Source organism: Alligator mississippiensis, chromosome 12 (genome assembly GCF_030867095.1).
Source record: "Alligator mississippiensis isolate rAllMis1 chromosome 12, rAllMis1, whole genome shotgun sequence".
Taxonomy (NCBI): domain Eukaryota; kingdom Metazoa; phylum Chordata; order Crocodylia; family Alligatoridae; genus Alligator; species Alligator mississippiensis.
In genome coordinates, this window is record NC_081835.1 from 28,660,437 (window position 1) to 28,677,602 (window position 17,166).

The window sequence follows — 17,166 nt, forward strand, 5'->3', positions numbered from 1 at the left end:
TGATAATATCCTCAGAAGCTGAGGCTTTAAGCAAAACCATGAACACTGCAGTGGTGTAAAGACAAGCTTTTCCATCTTCCTAAGAACACTGTTGGTTCTACAGGGTGAACAGTTTTGTGTGCTAGACTAGAGGAAGTGAGCTGAAATAATTCAGTGTCTTTCAGTCAGTATAATGAATGGCAAATTCAGTATTTGCAAATATCCAAAAAATTGACTTCATCATCCAGAATTAGTTATCACCAGACTCAAAAGGGCTTACAGATAACTTGGAGTGCTATTTATCTCTTTAAGGGCAAGTGTATTTAAATTTTTTTATTAATTTGTGTGAAGTTTTTGATGTTCAGTTTCCAGTACTGTCAGTGTGCCACAGCTAGCAGGAGCAGAGTTTGGTTCCTCATTCTCCCAAAATGTGCCTTAACCCTGACCTGCATGGCACCCTATTGAGGAGTGAGAGAATGCTTCTATCCCTAATTCAGTACTGTCAGCTGAAATTGCCAACAAAGTGGCCAATGTATAGCTGAAGTTTTGGTGATTTCTTTTTTTCCCTTTGGATGTCTCTTTCTGGGAACTCAGAATGAAACATCTTAGTATTTTTCTTTGAAGTTTTTTAAGTGATCTCTTGAAGTTTTTATAACAGTACAAAATGTATAGTTTTTTTTAGTGGGAAATATGAGGTCAAAATTGGTTCCACCAACTGTGATTAGCCAACCATTGTGTCTACTCAGCGCTACTAACCTATGAAGATTCTGGCCACCGCACTCGTGTGTCATCCCACTGACTCAACCAAATGTGGTGACTAGGATTTAGGCCAAATTCTGCATTGTGAGATATTTGGATGGAAGTTTCTACAATGTACTTTATAACTTATTAATAAGACAGGCTTGCAACTCTCTTAAATGGAAAAAAAGTACTGTTATCCCTGTTGAATAGGAGGAAATAACTAAGACTAAGTAGGTTAAGTTCTTGGCCAAAGATTTATACAACGTTTTGTGAAAAGGCTAGAAAGGAAATCCAGATCTTCTGATTCCTAAGCTAAGTACAGACGTTCAAAAAGCCTGAGGTAGAATCGATCTAAGTTACATAGTTTTCTGTAAGTGGCCTAGGTTAGATTAGTAGTGAACAGAACACACATTCAGCCTTTGGCTTGGGTGGGGCACACAGCCTGCCTGCACTGGTCAAGGCTAGCAGGTTGGAGGTGCTCCTGCACACCTCCTAGCAGGCCCCTCAGACTCCCTGGGCTGCCAAACACCCAGGCCATCCCTGATTTACTTCTGGGCATGGGATTGAGTAAGCACACCCTCAAACCCCTGCTGCATTGCCATGGACCTTGGGTAATAAACAGGAGGAACTTGTCCTCCTGCTTAGGATAATGGAGACCTAGTGGGACTCTACCCATGACTGGGCCACAGATATAGATGGCTATACCCTGTACAGGAGAGATCGAGTGGATAAAAGGGGTGGGGGTGTAGCTCTCTATGTCAAGGAGAGCTACATGTTCCTGCAAGCTGACATTGGCACCCACGGTGGACGACTGGAGACCCTCTGGGTTAAAATAAGTGGGGAACGCAGCACGGGGGACACAATGATGGGAGTCTACTACAGACCTCCCACCCAGAATCAAGAGCTTGACCAGGAGTTCACCAGGGAATTAGCTGAGGCTGCATGCTCCCGGTGCTTGTTTGTCATGGGAGATTTCAACTACCCTGACATCTCGTGGGAAGAGCACTCGGCCAAATCTGTATGCTCACAAAGCTTCCTCGTGTGTGGATGAGCGGTATCTGATGCAAGAAGTCTACAGGCCAACGAGAGGTAAAGCGCTGCTCAACCTGGTACTGGCAACCGGGGATAACCTAATCAGTGACCTGATAATCAAAGGGAAGCTGGGTGACAGCGACCATGAGCTGATCACCTACAAGTATCAAGGACAATAAAAAAGTCCTTTTTTAGGTGTGTGGGGAGCCAGAGGAAAAGCAAGAGCAACACTGGACCCCTGATAAACCAGATAGGACAGCTGACAACCGACGCCCAGGAAAAAGCCAGCTTGCTAAATGGGTACTTTGCATCAGTCTTTCACCAGTCCCATGGGACGCCCCTGCCCATTATGGAACAGGGAGGCCCGGGTGAGGGAGATTCCTTACCCTCCATCAATGCTGACCTTGTGAAGGAACACCTTAAGAGGCTGGACACCTTCAAGTCAGCTGGCCCTGAAAGTTTACACCCCAGGGTACTCAAGGAGCTGGCTAGCATCATAGCTCAGCCCCTGGCATGGATCTTCGAGAACTCCTGGCACTCTGGTGAAGTGCGTGAAGATTGGAAGAAGGCCAACTGTGGTGCCTATCTTCAAGAAAGGGAGGAAAGTGGATCCAGCAAACTATAGGCCCATCAGCCTGACCTCTATTCCAGGGAAGGTCTTAGAAAAGACTATCAAAGAGGCCATTCTTAACAGACTGACCAATAGCAACTTCCTGAAGGATAGCCAGTGCAGGTTTGTTGTGGGTAGGTCTTGCTTGACCAATCTTATTTCCTTTTATGACCAAGTGACCTATCACCTAGACAAGGGAGAGGAGATTGATGTCATATATCTTGACTTTAAAAAAGCCTTTGATCTGCTATCCCATGAACACCTCTTGGCAAAACTGGCCAACTGCGGCCTCAGGTCCACCACGATCCACTGGCTGGGGACTTGGTTCCATGGTCGGACCCAGAGGGTGGTAGTTGACAGAAGTCAATCGTCATGGTGCCCTGTGATCAGTGGGATCCCTCAAGGCTCTGTCCTTATACCTATATTGTTCAACATCTTAATTAATGATGTGGACATTGGAGTCAGAAGCGGACTGGCCAAGTTTGCCGATGACACCAAACTTTGGGGTAAAGCATCCACACCTGAGGACAGGAGGGCGATCCAGGCTGACCTTGACAGGCACAGGAAATGGGTGGATGAGAACCTGATGGTGTTTAAAACTGAAAAATGCAAAGTTCTTCACCATGGGAAGAAAAACCCGCAGCATGCTTATAGGCTCGGCAGTGCTATGCTGGCTAGCACTACGGACAAAAGGGACTTGGGGGTCATGATTGACCATAAGATGAACACGAGCCGTCAATGTGATGCTGCAGCTAGTAAAGTGAGCAAACCACTGGCTGCATCCATAGATGCTTCTCAAGCAAATCCCAGGACGTCATTCTCCCATTGTACTCTGCCTTGGTGAGGTTGCAGCTGGAGTACTGCATCCAGTTTTGGGCTTCACAATTCAAAAAGGATGTGGAGAAACTTAAGAGAGTCCAGAGAAGAGCCACGTGCATGATCAGAGGTCAGGAAAACAGACCTTATCATGAGAGGGTGAGAGCCATGGGACTCTTCAGCCTAGAAAAGTTCAGGCTCAGGGGTGATCTGATGGCTGCCTATAAGTTTATTAGGGGTGCTCTCCAGGATCTGGGGGAACATTTGTTCACCAGAGCACCCCAAGGGATGACAAGGTTGGACGGTCATAAACTCCTCCAAGACCATTTCAGGCTGGACATGAGGAAGAACTTCTTTAATATCCAAGCCCCCAAGGCCTGGAATAGCCTGCCACCGGAGGTGGTTCAAGCACCCACTTGAAAATTTGGATGTTCATCTTGCTGAGAACCTATGACCCCTGCTGACTTCCTGCCCCTGGGGCAGGGTGCTGGACTCAATGATCTTCCGAGGTCCCTTCCAGCCCTAATGGCTATGAAGGTGTTGAACGAATGGCTCTGGAACACCTGTGGCAGCAGCATGGAGAATGGTGTCCCAGGGCCTGCGTGCTCAGCCACAGTCCGCTCGCCCTGCCCCTCTGCCCTGGCTCTAATATTTTGGGACATAATAGCTGTGGGTAAGAAAAGCCTTGCAGTATGCCAGGTGCCCATGGCCCAGGTACTTGCAAGCAGTGGCCAAGCTGTGGAGGTCACAGGGTTGCCCCTGTGCAGGCCCAGTCCTGGTGTGGTGTTCTGCCCCCTGCTACCCTGACCACCAGAGGCAAGTCACCTGCATTGGCTCCTGTTTGAGGAGCGGGGGAGGGGAAGGTCCTGGTGGCAAGGTGCCTGGCTCTGGCCTCTTAAGATGTGGTATGGGGGAGCCAGGCTCAGGGGCCATGGTACTGTGCCCATGTGTGGGAACGTGGAGGTCCCCGGCTAAATGTGCGGAAGCCAGGGTCAGAGTTCATGAGGTTGTGCCTGCATGTGGGGCCATGGGGATCCCTGGCAGGAACCAAGATCAGGATCTGTGGGGCTGCACCCAAGCAAGGGGTTTCTCCTGAGCTCAGTGTCCAATGTGTTTGTATGTCATGGGGTGCTTTGTGACAGGGTGTGGGGGCACAGCCTGGGGACACAGGTGCCTAAGGCCTGGTGACACAGGTGCCCAGGGCTTGGGGCTCATGCAGGGGACAGATGCCTTCCCCCCTACTCTCCCCCCCGACACTGCCTGCCTGAGGCTGAGACAGGAGGCAGGGCTGGGGAAAGGGGCTTTGCTGGCGCAGCTGTAGGAGAGGTCAGGGAAAGGACCCACTGGGTACTTGGCCAAAGCAGCCAAGCACAGGCCAAGTGCTAGCATGCTTCCCTGCAAGGGAGGGGTAGTGGGGGAGCCACAAAGGAGCCTTGGATGCTGGAGGACAGCAACCTAACTTGAATCGATAAGAGATCTGGTATAGAAGCTCGATTCAATGGTCTAACCTAAATTGATTAGATTTGAGTGCACATTGATCTAGGTCAATCTTAAACCAGGTTCTACCATTTTTAAAATGTGCACTGAGTTTCTGTTCTGTTACAGGTATAGATCAATTTCCTGTCACTTAGATGGGTGTATATGTGCAATGTCTGTACCTGGCCCTAGGTTCCTATACTTATCCAGGAACCATCTTATGCAGTATATGCATCAACAATATAAAGATTGTGTTGTGTTTTATTTTTCAGTTGATGCCATTTGACTTAAAGGAGTTGCACTTCAGTGACTTCAGATAGGGATTTCAATTTCCACACTTGTTAAGTTCATCAACTTTGAAGGCTACTCAGCATTACTTTGCCTGGAATATTTTTCATTTAAAGTTTCCAGAGCCTTCCCTTTACATTGATTCTGACTGGATGGTAATAGATTTTCATCAAAACAAGTTCCTGTAGTCTTTCAGAACTGTGCTAATATCCATCATACTAAACACAGCAATGATCACTTGTTTGTGTGAATGCTAGCTGCAGAAATACCTCCCAGACTGTTTCTTGAGTTTTGGACCATACCAGGAGCACATAAAATGCTAAATCAATTTTGTTTCTTATAAAGTACATTCCGGATACCCGCCAAGTAGAACATTAGACTGCAACCCTAGTAATGTACATTCAGGATGTAAGCCGTGATGGAGTCAAGCTCAAGTGCCAGGATTTCCATTTATTTAAGAAAATGTCCAGCAAAATTTAGGTATCGTGGAAGTGAATTGAAGTGTATCATCCTTTTTTTTAAAAAAGTCTGTTCCCATTCACGTAAAATATCCTGAGCGGGGTATTTTGTGTTTCTTTACTACTCAGTTACACTGCTTTTTCTTTCCTCCCAAAGTCAGAGAGAACTTTTACATGGTAAACATGATTTTTGTTGTGCAACTTAAAATCATTATTTTTCTGCCAGTTCTGCTGGCGTATCACATGAGCGATCTCAGAATAGAACATTTAATGACCAGGAACCTTGCAATCCACCCATTCAGAGATGGTGGCTGAATCTCTGAATCAAATCAGTAGACCCTTTAATCTTTCTGAATTGAATTGGAACCCTCCGAATCAATATGGAGAGATTTGGAAAGATTCGGATACAGACACAGCTTTAAATGTTTTTTCTACATACCTCAAAGTACCAGGTGGCTCATCAACATTGTGATGCTGGGCCCCAGCATTGCAGCGTTCACGAGCCATGCCTGGTGCCTCCAGATATGTAGAAGAAACATTTAAAGCTGTGTCTATGGCAGAATCGAATCTTCAGATTAGGATTCAGCTGAATCAAATCAGGGACAGTGATCCAAATCAATGAATCGAATCACTGTCCCCGATTCAGACCAAATCCAAATTGAATACGGCCTGTTCTGCACGCCCCTAGTGTTTAAACTATGATTTGAAACACAAGTCCCAATGAAAATAAATGGCCTGTTCAGCTATTTCAGCAGGTAATGGCCATTACTTTACCCACCCTCAGTGGATCCAAGGTGGGTTGGGGTGGCGCGGACACTTGACAGCAGAAGGCACATAGTTGACAGCACAGAGGTTGCAAGTTCAAGGCTATAGAAGAAGCGCTTAAGGCGCAGCCCTGTCATATTCCAACCAATCTGTGAATCTTACTAAACACCTTGTCACAAGGACATGAAAAAGGAAAGGAAGTGGATCCATGCACATTCACGCAAGTTTAGGGCTGGAAGGGACCTTGTGAGATCTTCGGGTCCAACCCCCCTGCTCTGGGCAGGAAAGACTACTGGGGGTCAAATAACCCCAACAAGGTTTGTGTCCAGCCTCCTTTTGAATATCTCTAAGGTAGGTGCCTGCACCACCCCCGCTAACAGTCTATTCTAGAGTCTGATTACACAAACCATAAACAAATTTTTCCTTGTATCCAGTCTGAAACCTTGTAGGAGTTTATGACCATTGCTCAAGCTTCTCCACATACTTCTTGAAGTGTGGAGCCCAGAACTGGACACTGTACTCTAGGTGTGACCTCACCAATGCTGAGCAGAGCAGGAGAATAACTTCTTTAGTTTTGCTTGAGATGCATCGCTTGATGTATGCCAGCACGTTGTGTACTCCTACCCCTGCTGAAGTGTGTCTCCAGATGCCAGGGCTACGGGGCCAGGGACCCAGGTCTGCAGCTCCCTGCCCCAACAGAAGGCAGTGGCTGCTGCAGCAGAAGCACAGAGATGGCTCCCCCAACTGCTGCGGTCTCCAGTAGGGCCGGCTCCCAGCAGCAGCATGCACTCCCAGGGGACAGGTCATTTTCAGGTCATGGTAAGCCACTACACTGAATATCTTCCAACTTCCTCTTCACTCTCACAGCTGAGCTGTGCCTTTCTTTCCCATTTCTAGTGATACTTGTTTCTTTACCAGCTTTAAATGCCTGGGAAATATCACTAAATGGGGCCTCAAAAAGGTCACCAAGAGACCCTCTTTCGCCCCCTCTCTCAGCCTGGTACATATGATTAGTGTGACCTCCACCCTCCCTCCATGAAATAGATGTGGACCAGGTTGCCCTGCACTTAACCTGTGTGTACATTTTTGGAGGATTCCAGGACTTGTGACAAGAACACCTGGTTGCAGTCATGAGTATGGGGTTAATTAGCACATGGATCCCTTGGTCAGGGGTGGTGGGGAGTGAGGGGCAAGTGTATCTGGAGTACACACACATACTGAGCAGTGCTGAGCTGTGGGATCACCGTATGCTTTTGAGTCTGCTGGGGCCTAGGCCATTGAACTATATGTTAAAACATGAGCCTTTTGGCTTAGGACTAATATCATGCATAGTTTTTACTGTATATAAGTAGGTACAAAAGTGCTGCTTAAAAGTGTGTTTACAAAGTATCTGTGCTGAAATTTGCAGTAGTTTCAAAAAAGGTAAATTGCATTAATTCTAGATGAACTAAGTTTGAGTACTGTATGCAAATTACTACAGGTATGTTGATATCAAGGTTAATGTTTTCAAATTTGTCTTTGTGTTCAGGGAGAGCAGGGTCTGACAGGAGTGGAAGGAAAGGGCTACAGGGGAAAGAAGTTGGGAGGCAGAGGGCAAGGGGGCTACATGACCCCCAGATATATTTTCCCTGCTGTAGCAGTTGGAAGGGGGTAAAGTCAAGACAAACCTCCAATAATTAGATTATTTACCTTGAAAATTATCACAATTTTATAATTTTTCTATATATAGAATCTAATTAGGGGGGGTATCATCATGTTATTTTCAAGTAATGTATCAAATCATATATTTAAGTAAATATGGTGTTTCCTATCCACATTACAAAAGTCAGAGGCCCTTTCCAGTTCACCTGAGTGCTTGAAGAACTAAGAGATTCACATCTGCCTTGCCACAGTGCTCTAGAGAGCGCTATGTTTAATTTGTCCTATGTACACCAACAGGAGATGTAACATATCTATGCTTCTCATACATATCTAAAGCCCTGATGAACTTTTATCCCAATTATTCTACACAAAGCAGCCCTAGAGGCCATTCCTGTGTTGAGGAATGTAAGTGGAAATTGCGCATGTATTTCAGGTATAGGATAGATGTCTCTAAATTTGCTGTGGTTTTTGCACTGGAATTAGAAAATAATGTAGTTCTAAACTGGATTAGCAAACACTGCTCTCAACTGTTGTCTCTGAGTTATTCTGTTCACTTTTCAGCATACTCAAGTTCTTAGAATCAACTTACATACCACCTTCCTATATATCAGAGATGGAAAAAGTCGCCAAACAAGGAGACACGATTCTAGTATCTGGAATAAAAACGGGAAGTTCCAAATTAAAAGCAAGAATACAGGAAAATGTCTACAAGGTAAGAATTTCTTACTGTTCAGTTTTGAGTGAGGGCTAGGTAGTTTTAAATGGTTGTGTACAAGGGTTGCAAGGTTTTCAGCAGGGGGAAAAGCCTCTTGGCTTTACCTACCAGGAGCCTTGCAATCCACCTATCCCACAGCCCACTGTTGGCATCAGACCAAAGCTGTCTCCATCGAGCTCCAGGAATCAGCGATTGCCAGTATCAGGACCAGGAAAGTAGCAGACTGCTTAGGTCCTAATGCTGACAATCTGCTGATGGTTGTCATTGGAATGCTGGGGTGTACCGCATGTTAATTTATGGCACCATACAAAGCAGCCACAAAGATGTTACACATTTTATGAGGAATACTTTTGTGATTGGTTTGCCATTTTATGCTGTTATAAATTGGCTGAACATATATAGCATGTAGCTATTTATACTACATTTAACATGTAAATTGTGGTGTAAATGTAACATGAGCCTGGGGCCTATGGCTTGGGCTTACTTCTCAAAATCAATTGGAAAAACAATAGACCTAAACTTCCAAGATGCCATCTTTTACATAGTTACTTCTTAGAGTATTACCATATTCCTGGCATTTTCACAGTGCTCTAAAAATATAGAATTCTAAATAAGCATTCCTGTCTTTACTGATAATATCCTTAAACAACAGAGACCAGTTTGTGGCCTCCAGTTAATAGTGTGCAGTGTTATATTGCTCACTAGGACTCTGATTCAGCAAAGTACTGAAGCATATATGAAACTTGAAGCATAGTCAGTCTCAAATCTGGTGTCTCATGGACTGGAAGTTTTGATTAGTGTTACTGAACAGAAACACATTGCAGAGTAATTGTCAATATCTAGTGGAGACTGAGGCCGCGTCCACATTAGCACGGGCATTTGTTTCCCCAGGGAGAAGTAGCAGTGGCACCCTTTATGCCACTGCTACTTGTCCCGGGGAATACCCATGCCATGCAACTGTACTGGCCCCAGCAGCCTTACCTGGGGACTTGGGGCCTCAGGGAGCTGCAGCCGTGACACTCCTGCAGTTGGGAACCTTACCCATAGCCAGACTGTGGGTCTAGCTGGCCAGGCTCTGGTTTTGGGTAGCGTACACTGCTGCCTTGTGCACCACCCCACTTTTTTTTTTGACCCCTGAATCTCCTGGGGTCAAACCTCCCCCACTCCCATGCTGCAAAGTAGCAGCATGGGACACACCTGTATGTGTGGCATGTGGCGCTGCAGATGAGTCTACAGCACCACATATCACAGATCCATGCTTGTCTGAACACAGCCTAAGATGTCAACCATCTCATCTGGGTCCCTTAAAAAAACAGTGAGGGTTTTTGTTTTTTTGTTTTCTTCTGTTTTAATCTGTGTTGTCCCTTGTGTTTGAATGAAGATTACCCTCTAGCTCCTGACATCAGACCAATCCTTTTGAGGAATTAATTTGATCTCCCTCTAGATTCCAGTCTCTGAAAGTATTGGTGTCAAAATACCAATATTACAAGTGTGTTTAACTTGGTGTTAGCATTCTTTCCAGCAATCATATAGATTTATGCTGTTTGTTTTGTTGCTCTCTACAATAGGTGTTTTCATTTTAATCCTTGTAATGAAATTAACTACATTAAGAGAGAGGACAACTTAAGCATTCCTAGGGTTTTTTCTGGATTATTTCATACAGGAATATTTTGAATTTCATTAGGATTAACTTTGCAGTAAAGAGTTCAAGAAATAAATGTTCTTATGTTTGTAGGTTTATTTTTAGGGGGGTTTTTTAAGTGTTCAGTATTATCCTTTGCAGCTCTAGGTGTGTTTCTAAGTTACCTGTACTGCAAAATATATTGCTTTAGATTATTGAACCAGTACCTGAAAAACATGCATCTAAAGTTCTCATTGATATAGAATAATAATACATCTTAAGGACCTTATTTTGTTTGCAATAATGAAATCTCAAAATGATTCCATCACCTGTCAAGTTACTTCAAATTAGCTATTGTAAATTAGATCAGTCTAGCCCTGTATTCTTCATTATTTTTGTTCTATTTTTATGCGTGTATTCTTTTATATTATTTTCTTAGGCCTCAGTAGCTGAGTGTATTTTCATATTTACTCATTTCTGAGTAGGTTCTGTGAACTGCTACTGAAAAAAATAGCTTCCATTCACAAATGTATATGATTTTCTAGTTACTCTTGCTTTTAAAACTTTTACTGTTGCTGCAGTTTGTACATATCTTCATTAAAACAGCTCTCCAAACCTTGCTACTGATCTTGCGGCACAGTTGAAGAGCATGTATGATATAAGAAATATTGGATCACAGTGAGAAAATACATTTTTAGATCTCTAATTATCCATTGTCTGTCTGTCTCTAGTCCCAGGCAGATTCATATTCTCTACGAAATTAAATAGAGCAGGGGTCCAATGCAAACTGTTTTTTCTCTCCATTCTTTTGTAGCCCAATGAATAACATATAGATTGGTATTAATTCCCTGTTTTGGTTCCCTGGTTTGAGCTGCAGAGGCAAACTTTAAGTTTCTACAACTCTTGCAAATATCACACGATCCACAAAATAGGTCATTTAGAATTTGTTTCATGTGCCCAGTAGATTTTCTTTGGGTTCATTTGCTTAACTCCAGGATCTTTCCACTGGAAAATAGACCACACAGTCATAGCAGGGTATAGCACAGAGTTGATAGTTGAACTGAAACTCTTTCACCCATATTCTTTATTTGTCAAGATATAAAGGACAGCAAACCCTAATGGTAGAAGGAAGCTAGAGGAATACAGTGGAGAGCTTCACTGTGGTTACTGCTATATGACTTTTTTTTTTAAGTATGTCAATTTATTTGCTCCCTTTCTAAAGGATATAATATTAAATGGCTCACATAGAAAGGAAGAATACAGCTATCCCAGCTATACATATGTAATGGCCCTGTTAAAAGAAAATTTAAAATTTTTCTTTCTTTTTTTTTTTTTTTACCTTGGTAAAACAAAATAAAACAAACTTTAAGCATCAAGTCCTCAGAGTTGGTCTATCTCAATGTGCAAATGATTACAGTGAAAGAACACGTGATTATGATGGGAAGCGTGATTTTGTGACTTAATCCACAACTAAAAGGAGCTTTTGGGATGGGTCAGCATGAGGGTACTCAGGAAAGTAAATCTGAATTAACTTTTGAAGTGGATTTGTTAGACAGCATGAAATCTTTGTGTAGATAGGCTCTCAAGATCCCTTTAAATCTGAATGAGTGTGTCTGTGCAGAAATTTATTGTGATTTAACAGTTCTCCTTTCATCTGGATTATTTTCCTGAGTGTTTGTTTCCAGCTGCAAGGTTGTTTTACTCTTTGACTCAAGACAACTTATTTATCCTGTTACTGTTTCTCTAACAGTAATGTAATATTGTTCAGTATTGTTTTAAGTTAATGTCTGCTAATTTTAAGCTGTTTTAAGCTAATGTCCACCAATTGGAACACATACCATAATGATCTGAAGCACAGATTCCTACACTTACAATACAATACAAATGACATTGTTCAGTTAAGGATCTCAGAGTTAGCATAAAACTTTAAATTACTAGTTAACTTGTGATGTTCTACCTGGAAGCAGTTAAACTGTTTAGGGGGCTTTTCTGCACAGTTCAAAGTAGTTGAGACTGGCATGGTCCTTTGGACTGAGCTAAAGCTATACATCTGGACCAGTATTATGAGCCTGCTTAAAGCTCCTCCCTGAAACAGTAGTACAGTACAGTACGGTGGATTACGCTTTATAGAATCGCTGGTTAATAGAATCAACTACTTATTTGAATCAATATGGGAAAACTGAAACCATCTGTATATTATTACATGTAAAAAATTATCATGTTAGAATCACAGTTTTTGGTTTTGGAATCATATTACTGGAGAAGCCCAGGGATTTTGTAGTTTTCTGAGTAGCCCTCCAGCTGGCAGAGTTCCAGCCTGCAGGGGACTGGGAGGAAGCAGGAGGAGGGTGGTCAGGAGGGTGGTCAGGCATGGGGTGCCATGTGCATTTTTACTGTACATGTACATGACCCCAGGTAAGTGGTGGGGTTGGGGGGGAGGGGGGAGGGAATTGAGCCCTTGCAGAGAAGGAGGGAGTTGGGCAGGGCTGGGGCCCTAGCGGGCAGTGGGACAAGGCAGCTGGCGGCTTGTCTGGGGGGGCAGGGAGTGGGGCCCAGGCTACCTGGCAATGCACCCATTGCATGCATGGTAGCTTTGAGGGGTCAACCCCGTGCTGCTGCCCTCACTACTTGCACCTGCTCCCACCCCCACCCTGTGCACGGATCTGGGGTGTGGGTCCCCCCCTGCCTCTCCGGGAGTGCATGCTGCACCGGGGAGCTGGTTCCACCCCCTGCGCCCAAGCCCACAGTGGGCAGCAGCAGGTAGGGAGCCAGGCTCTGCTCTGCTGTGGAAGTCACCGACTCCTGGTTCCTGGTCCTGTAGCTCTGTCAGTTGGGGGCTCCCTCCAGCAGGGCTGGCAGGCCAGGGGGCTATGGATCAGGGGCAAGAGGTACTGACAGGGCCGGGAGCGGGGCTGCAGGGGGCAGCAAGAGGCATGAGCAGGGCCAGGGAACTGTGGGAAGTGAGTGAGTATCTGTGTTCTTAAAAAAATGGGTCTCCTATTAATGAAATCAGCTGGTTAATAGAATCAAATCACCATTTCCCAAAGTGGTTACAATAAGAGGAATCTACTATGTTGCCATTCAGATATGTCTTCATTGCAGAATTAGTTTACTTCTTGGCAGCCAATTCTGGGCATCCAGGGTGTAAGCCCAACTGAAGTTAATGTGTCCTTGTTAGCTCTTTGATCATCCATGTGATTCTCTGGACTCTAGGGAGCATTATACCATGATTCTTTGTTCTGTGAAGAGATGACCATCTCTTATTCTTGCTCAGTGAACTGTGTGAAAAAATTGTGGGGGGGGGGGGATTATGAGAAGGTATTGGAGGACTATGTCCTTGCTTCAGAGTAGGTGAATTATCAGCCTTAGTCAGAGGCATCTGGGACCTGGTCTGCATCCACAACCAACTCAGGAGGGAAGATTTTGTTCTAAGATAAGGAGGAACCAGTGGGGATGTCTGAATTTCCTCTGCAGTGAAGATTTATTCAGAATAGCAATAATTAATCTGGAGTTCACCCAACCTAAGTACACTACAAAACTTGCAGCCATGCCAAAGTTCCAAATTGGTTTTGTTTTTGTTATTCTGATGATCCCCCAGGATGCTTTCACAATCATTTTGATTTGTACCCTGAATTGGAACAGCTGCTTAAATCACGTTGATTTAGCTTCCACTTTACTGTGAGGTGGGGGCAGATGCATGAAAGTCAAGCTGATCTGCTGCAAGTTTCATCATTTCAAAATTGATGATATAGTGACTTCATCTGTCTGTACCCACCATTTACTCTCTGCACCATAGAGTGGGGATTAGACTAGGGGAGGGAGGGTGGCTTACAATGAGCGGTTAAAAAAATCTAATTACATGAAATACTTGAGAATAATTTCCTAATCTAATCTGGCATGTGTGTGTGCGCGCATGTATGCACGCATGCACGCGTGCGCGCGCGCACACACACACACACACAGATGTCAAATTTTCACCTAATCCAACACAGTGTCCTCTGTGTACCATCTTGAGTCTGTCACAGAATGTGAGTTCTGACTGACGTGGGAGCCACAGGAGCAATGCGCACTAAACAGAGTGCCTCAGCACCATATGCACCCTTAGGTGAATGCACTTCTGGTCAAAAGAGGAATCTACAGTAGAGTGGAAATAATTGTGCTACGATTGGCATAGAGAGCATATGTATTGCATTATTCATCATTGCAGAAAAAAATGTATCTATTGTACACAGTTAAAGGAAAAAGCTAACATTTTCCGCTGAGACATAGAAGTAATGTATTGGAGCAATGCCTGCAGGCTCGGAGATACTGAGCATCACCAATTTGGTCTTATTCATACTTAGGTTTTCACACTATTACATTTAACATGTTGGGCCTTTGTTAATTTCTCTTTGGTTTGGCTTGGACAAAATTAAAAAAAAAAAGTTTAAAACACAGTTCACCTGGTCCAGGGATAAAGAAGACAAGTCGTTTGTCCCAGATGCACAGGAAGAAAGAGAAGAGGGGCATGAGAGGGGGCATGGCTTGAAGGGGAAGGCTTTATGTAATTCCTTACCAGGTATGTGGGTGTCACTTGTTTAAATGAATTCCACTGGACTAGGGATCTTTCCTCTCATTCTCCCAGCCAGCCTTCCTTCCAGTCCTTAAGGGCAGGGGAACCCCTACAGTGGCTTCTGTTATTTTCGTAGTTTCATAGTTGGTAGGGTCGGAAGGGACCTGAGCAGATCATCACGTCCGACCCCCTGCCATGGCAGGAAAAAGTACTGGGGTCAAACGACCCCAGCAAGGTGTTCATCTAGCCTCCTTTTGAAAACCCCCAGGGTAGGAGCCAGCACCACTTTCCTTGGAAGTTGGTTCCAGATCCTAGCCGCCCTGACTGTGAAGTAGTGCCTCCTGATGTCTAGTCTGAATCTACCCTCTGCCAGCTTGTGACCATTATTTCTAGTCACTCCTGGTAGTGCTCGAGAGAACAGGGACTCCAATGCCTGCTGGTCCCCTCTGACTAGTTTGTAAACGGCCACTAGATCCCCCCTCAGCCTTGTCTTGTGGAGGCTGAACAGGTTCAGGTCCCGTAGCCTCTCCTCGTAGGGCCTGCCCTGCTGGCCCCTGAACCCTCTCCATGTTGTCTACATCCCTCTTGAAGTGCGGCGCCCAGAACTGGACGTAGTACTCCAACTGCGGCCTGACCAGTGTTGCATATTTTTTTTTATCACACGTACGAAAAGTGTTTCTGCCCTCACCCTTCTTGAAGTCTCAAGGGCTGCATTCTTTCACTTAAGAGCAAATGAATCATTCTTACAGGGGTGTAGGTTGTAGCCGTGTTAGTCTAAGGACATAGGCAGACAAGGTTCTCTGGGTGATTCACCCAGAGAACCTTGTCTGCCTGAATCATTCTTTGCATTTGCACAATATATTTGGCCACTAATATTTCTCAAATATCACACTGTAAAAGAAGAAAGAGCAGAAGATTTCTGTAGTTGAGATTATAAATCTGAGATTTTGAAAGCAGTTTTGGAGAGCTTTATGAAAGCGCTGAGTGATCTTCAATAAGAGGGACATGACAAGCAGTGCTGTAATAATTATTTACCTCTATAACTATTATAGAGAAATGATTGTGACTAAAGGGTTTTAATTACCTTGACTTGCTTTCTGCCCCTCTTTGTTGTTTAACTTTTCTTCTTTAGTTGGGTCTCTGTTCAGTTAGTTGGTAAAATGTTACTTGCTGGTATGTATGAGAACTATTCTTTTGTGATCCTTACTTGATATTTTACACAATGAGTACATTTATTCATTTAATTAATTACTTAGAGCTTGAACCTGCAATATGTGTTAATATTTCATTTTGCTTGTCTCCCGTTGGTTGTTGATAATGCAGCATAAAGCAGTTCTCTATACTTTATTGTGTTCTGCCATTTATTACTGTTATAAAATTGATGTTAATGAACAGAGTTTTTATTTCAAAATAATTTAATATTTTTGTAGATTTGGTCTTACAACTTTTTTCTCCATAGATGCATCTGTACATATCAGTTACTTTAAAATTGACTTTTAATCAACAGAATGTACAGCCTGCTGAAGTCAGATTGCTTATTTTGGAAAACATCCTTTTAAATCCAGCTTCTGATATTTACCTGCTGGTAGGAACATCAGTTCAATATAAAGTTCAGAAAATAAGACAAGGCAAAATTGCAGGTTTGTATTCCTTCAATTTAAATTTTTTATATAATTTTTTTTCACCTATTAGAAATTTAAAATGTTGGAGGTTTATAAATTCACCTTGGATAAAATAAACCTCCTTCACAGACAGGTTTTATTTCATAATGAATTATCTTTTAGTCACTGCTCTCATGCAAATGCTACTACATATGCTCATTCTGGGCAGAAGAGTAGTTTATTTAGAGATCAGTTATGTGTTTTTAAGGCAAACTGACGAATAACACTTTGCAAGAGTGGCCAAGATTGTATTTTCCAGATATGTTTCATCAAGCAAAATTTGAATTTCTAGTGTGTGTTTTATTTTCACAGAATGAAAATCAGCCTCACTGAATTTGACATGCTTCATTTAGATATTACTCTGAATATTTTCTTGGCAAATTTAATATAAATATTAAAAGATGTTGATGTACTAAACCTATGCTTATTTCAGGAGATGAGGGGAATTGTTTGTACATTATAGATGCAATTACAAGAAACCCTTCTAGTTGTTGAGAGTTTTTAAGAAACTGGATATCAAATAATGTATTCTCTGAGACCTTTCATAGATCTCCAGTCAGTAGTATTGAATACGTTATCAGGGATTTCTGTTACTTTTGTTATGAAATATTTCCCATGGCTAAGACCAGAAATTGGTCTGATGTTGGTCTCCCTTAAGCACTGCAGTTAAAAAAAAAAGTTTAAATGAGGAAACTAATGTTTCATGCCTTGATAAAAAATGCATTTTCTACAAAACAATTAAAATCGACAACATCAATATGTGGTAGGCATCAATAAAAAAAATTAATCAGCAATAATTAACAGGGTCCAA

General features: G+C 43.3%; 1 protein-coding gene across 2 annotated transcripts in view; it reads left to right on the forward strand.

Moving 5' to 3' along the window:
* Positions 1-17,166, forward strand: part of NUP210 (nucleoporin 210) — a 126,745-nt gene that overhangs the window by 16,133 nt on the left and 93,446 nt on the right. For both annotated transcript variants that reach the window (XM_019495401.2, XM_059715830.1), the window contains 2 exons: positions 8,368-8,518; positions 16,202-16,334. In XM_019495401.2, coding sequence (XP_019350946.2) covers positions 8,368-8,518; positions 16,202-16,334 — 284 coding nt within the window. The remainder of the gene's footprint in view (positions 1-8,367; positions 8,519-16,201; positions 16,335-17,166) is intronic.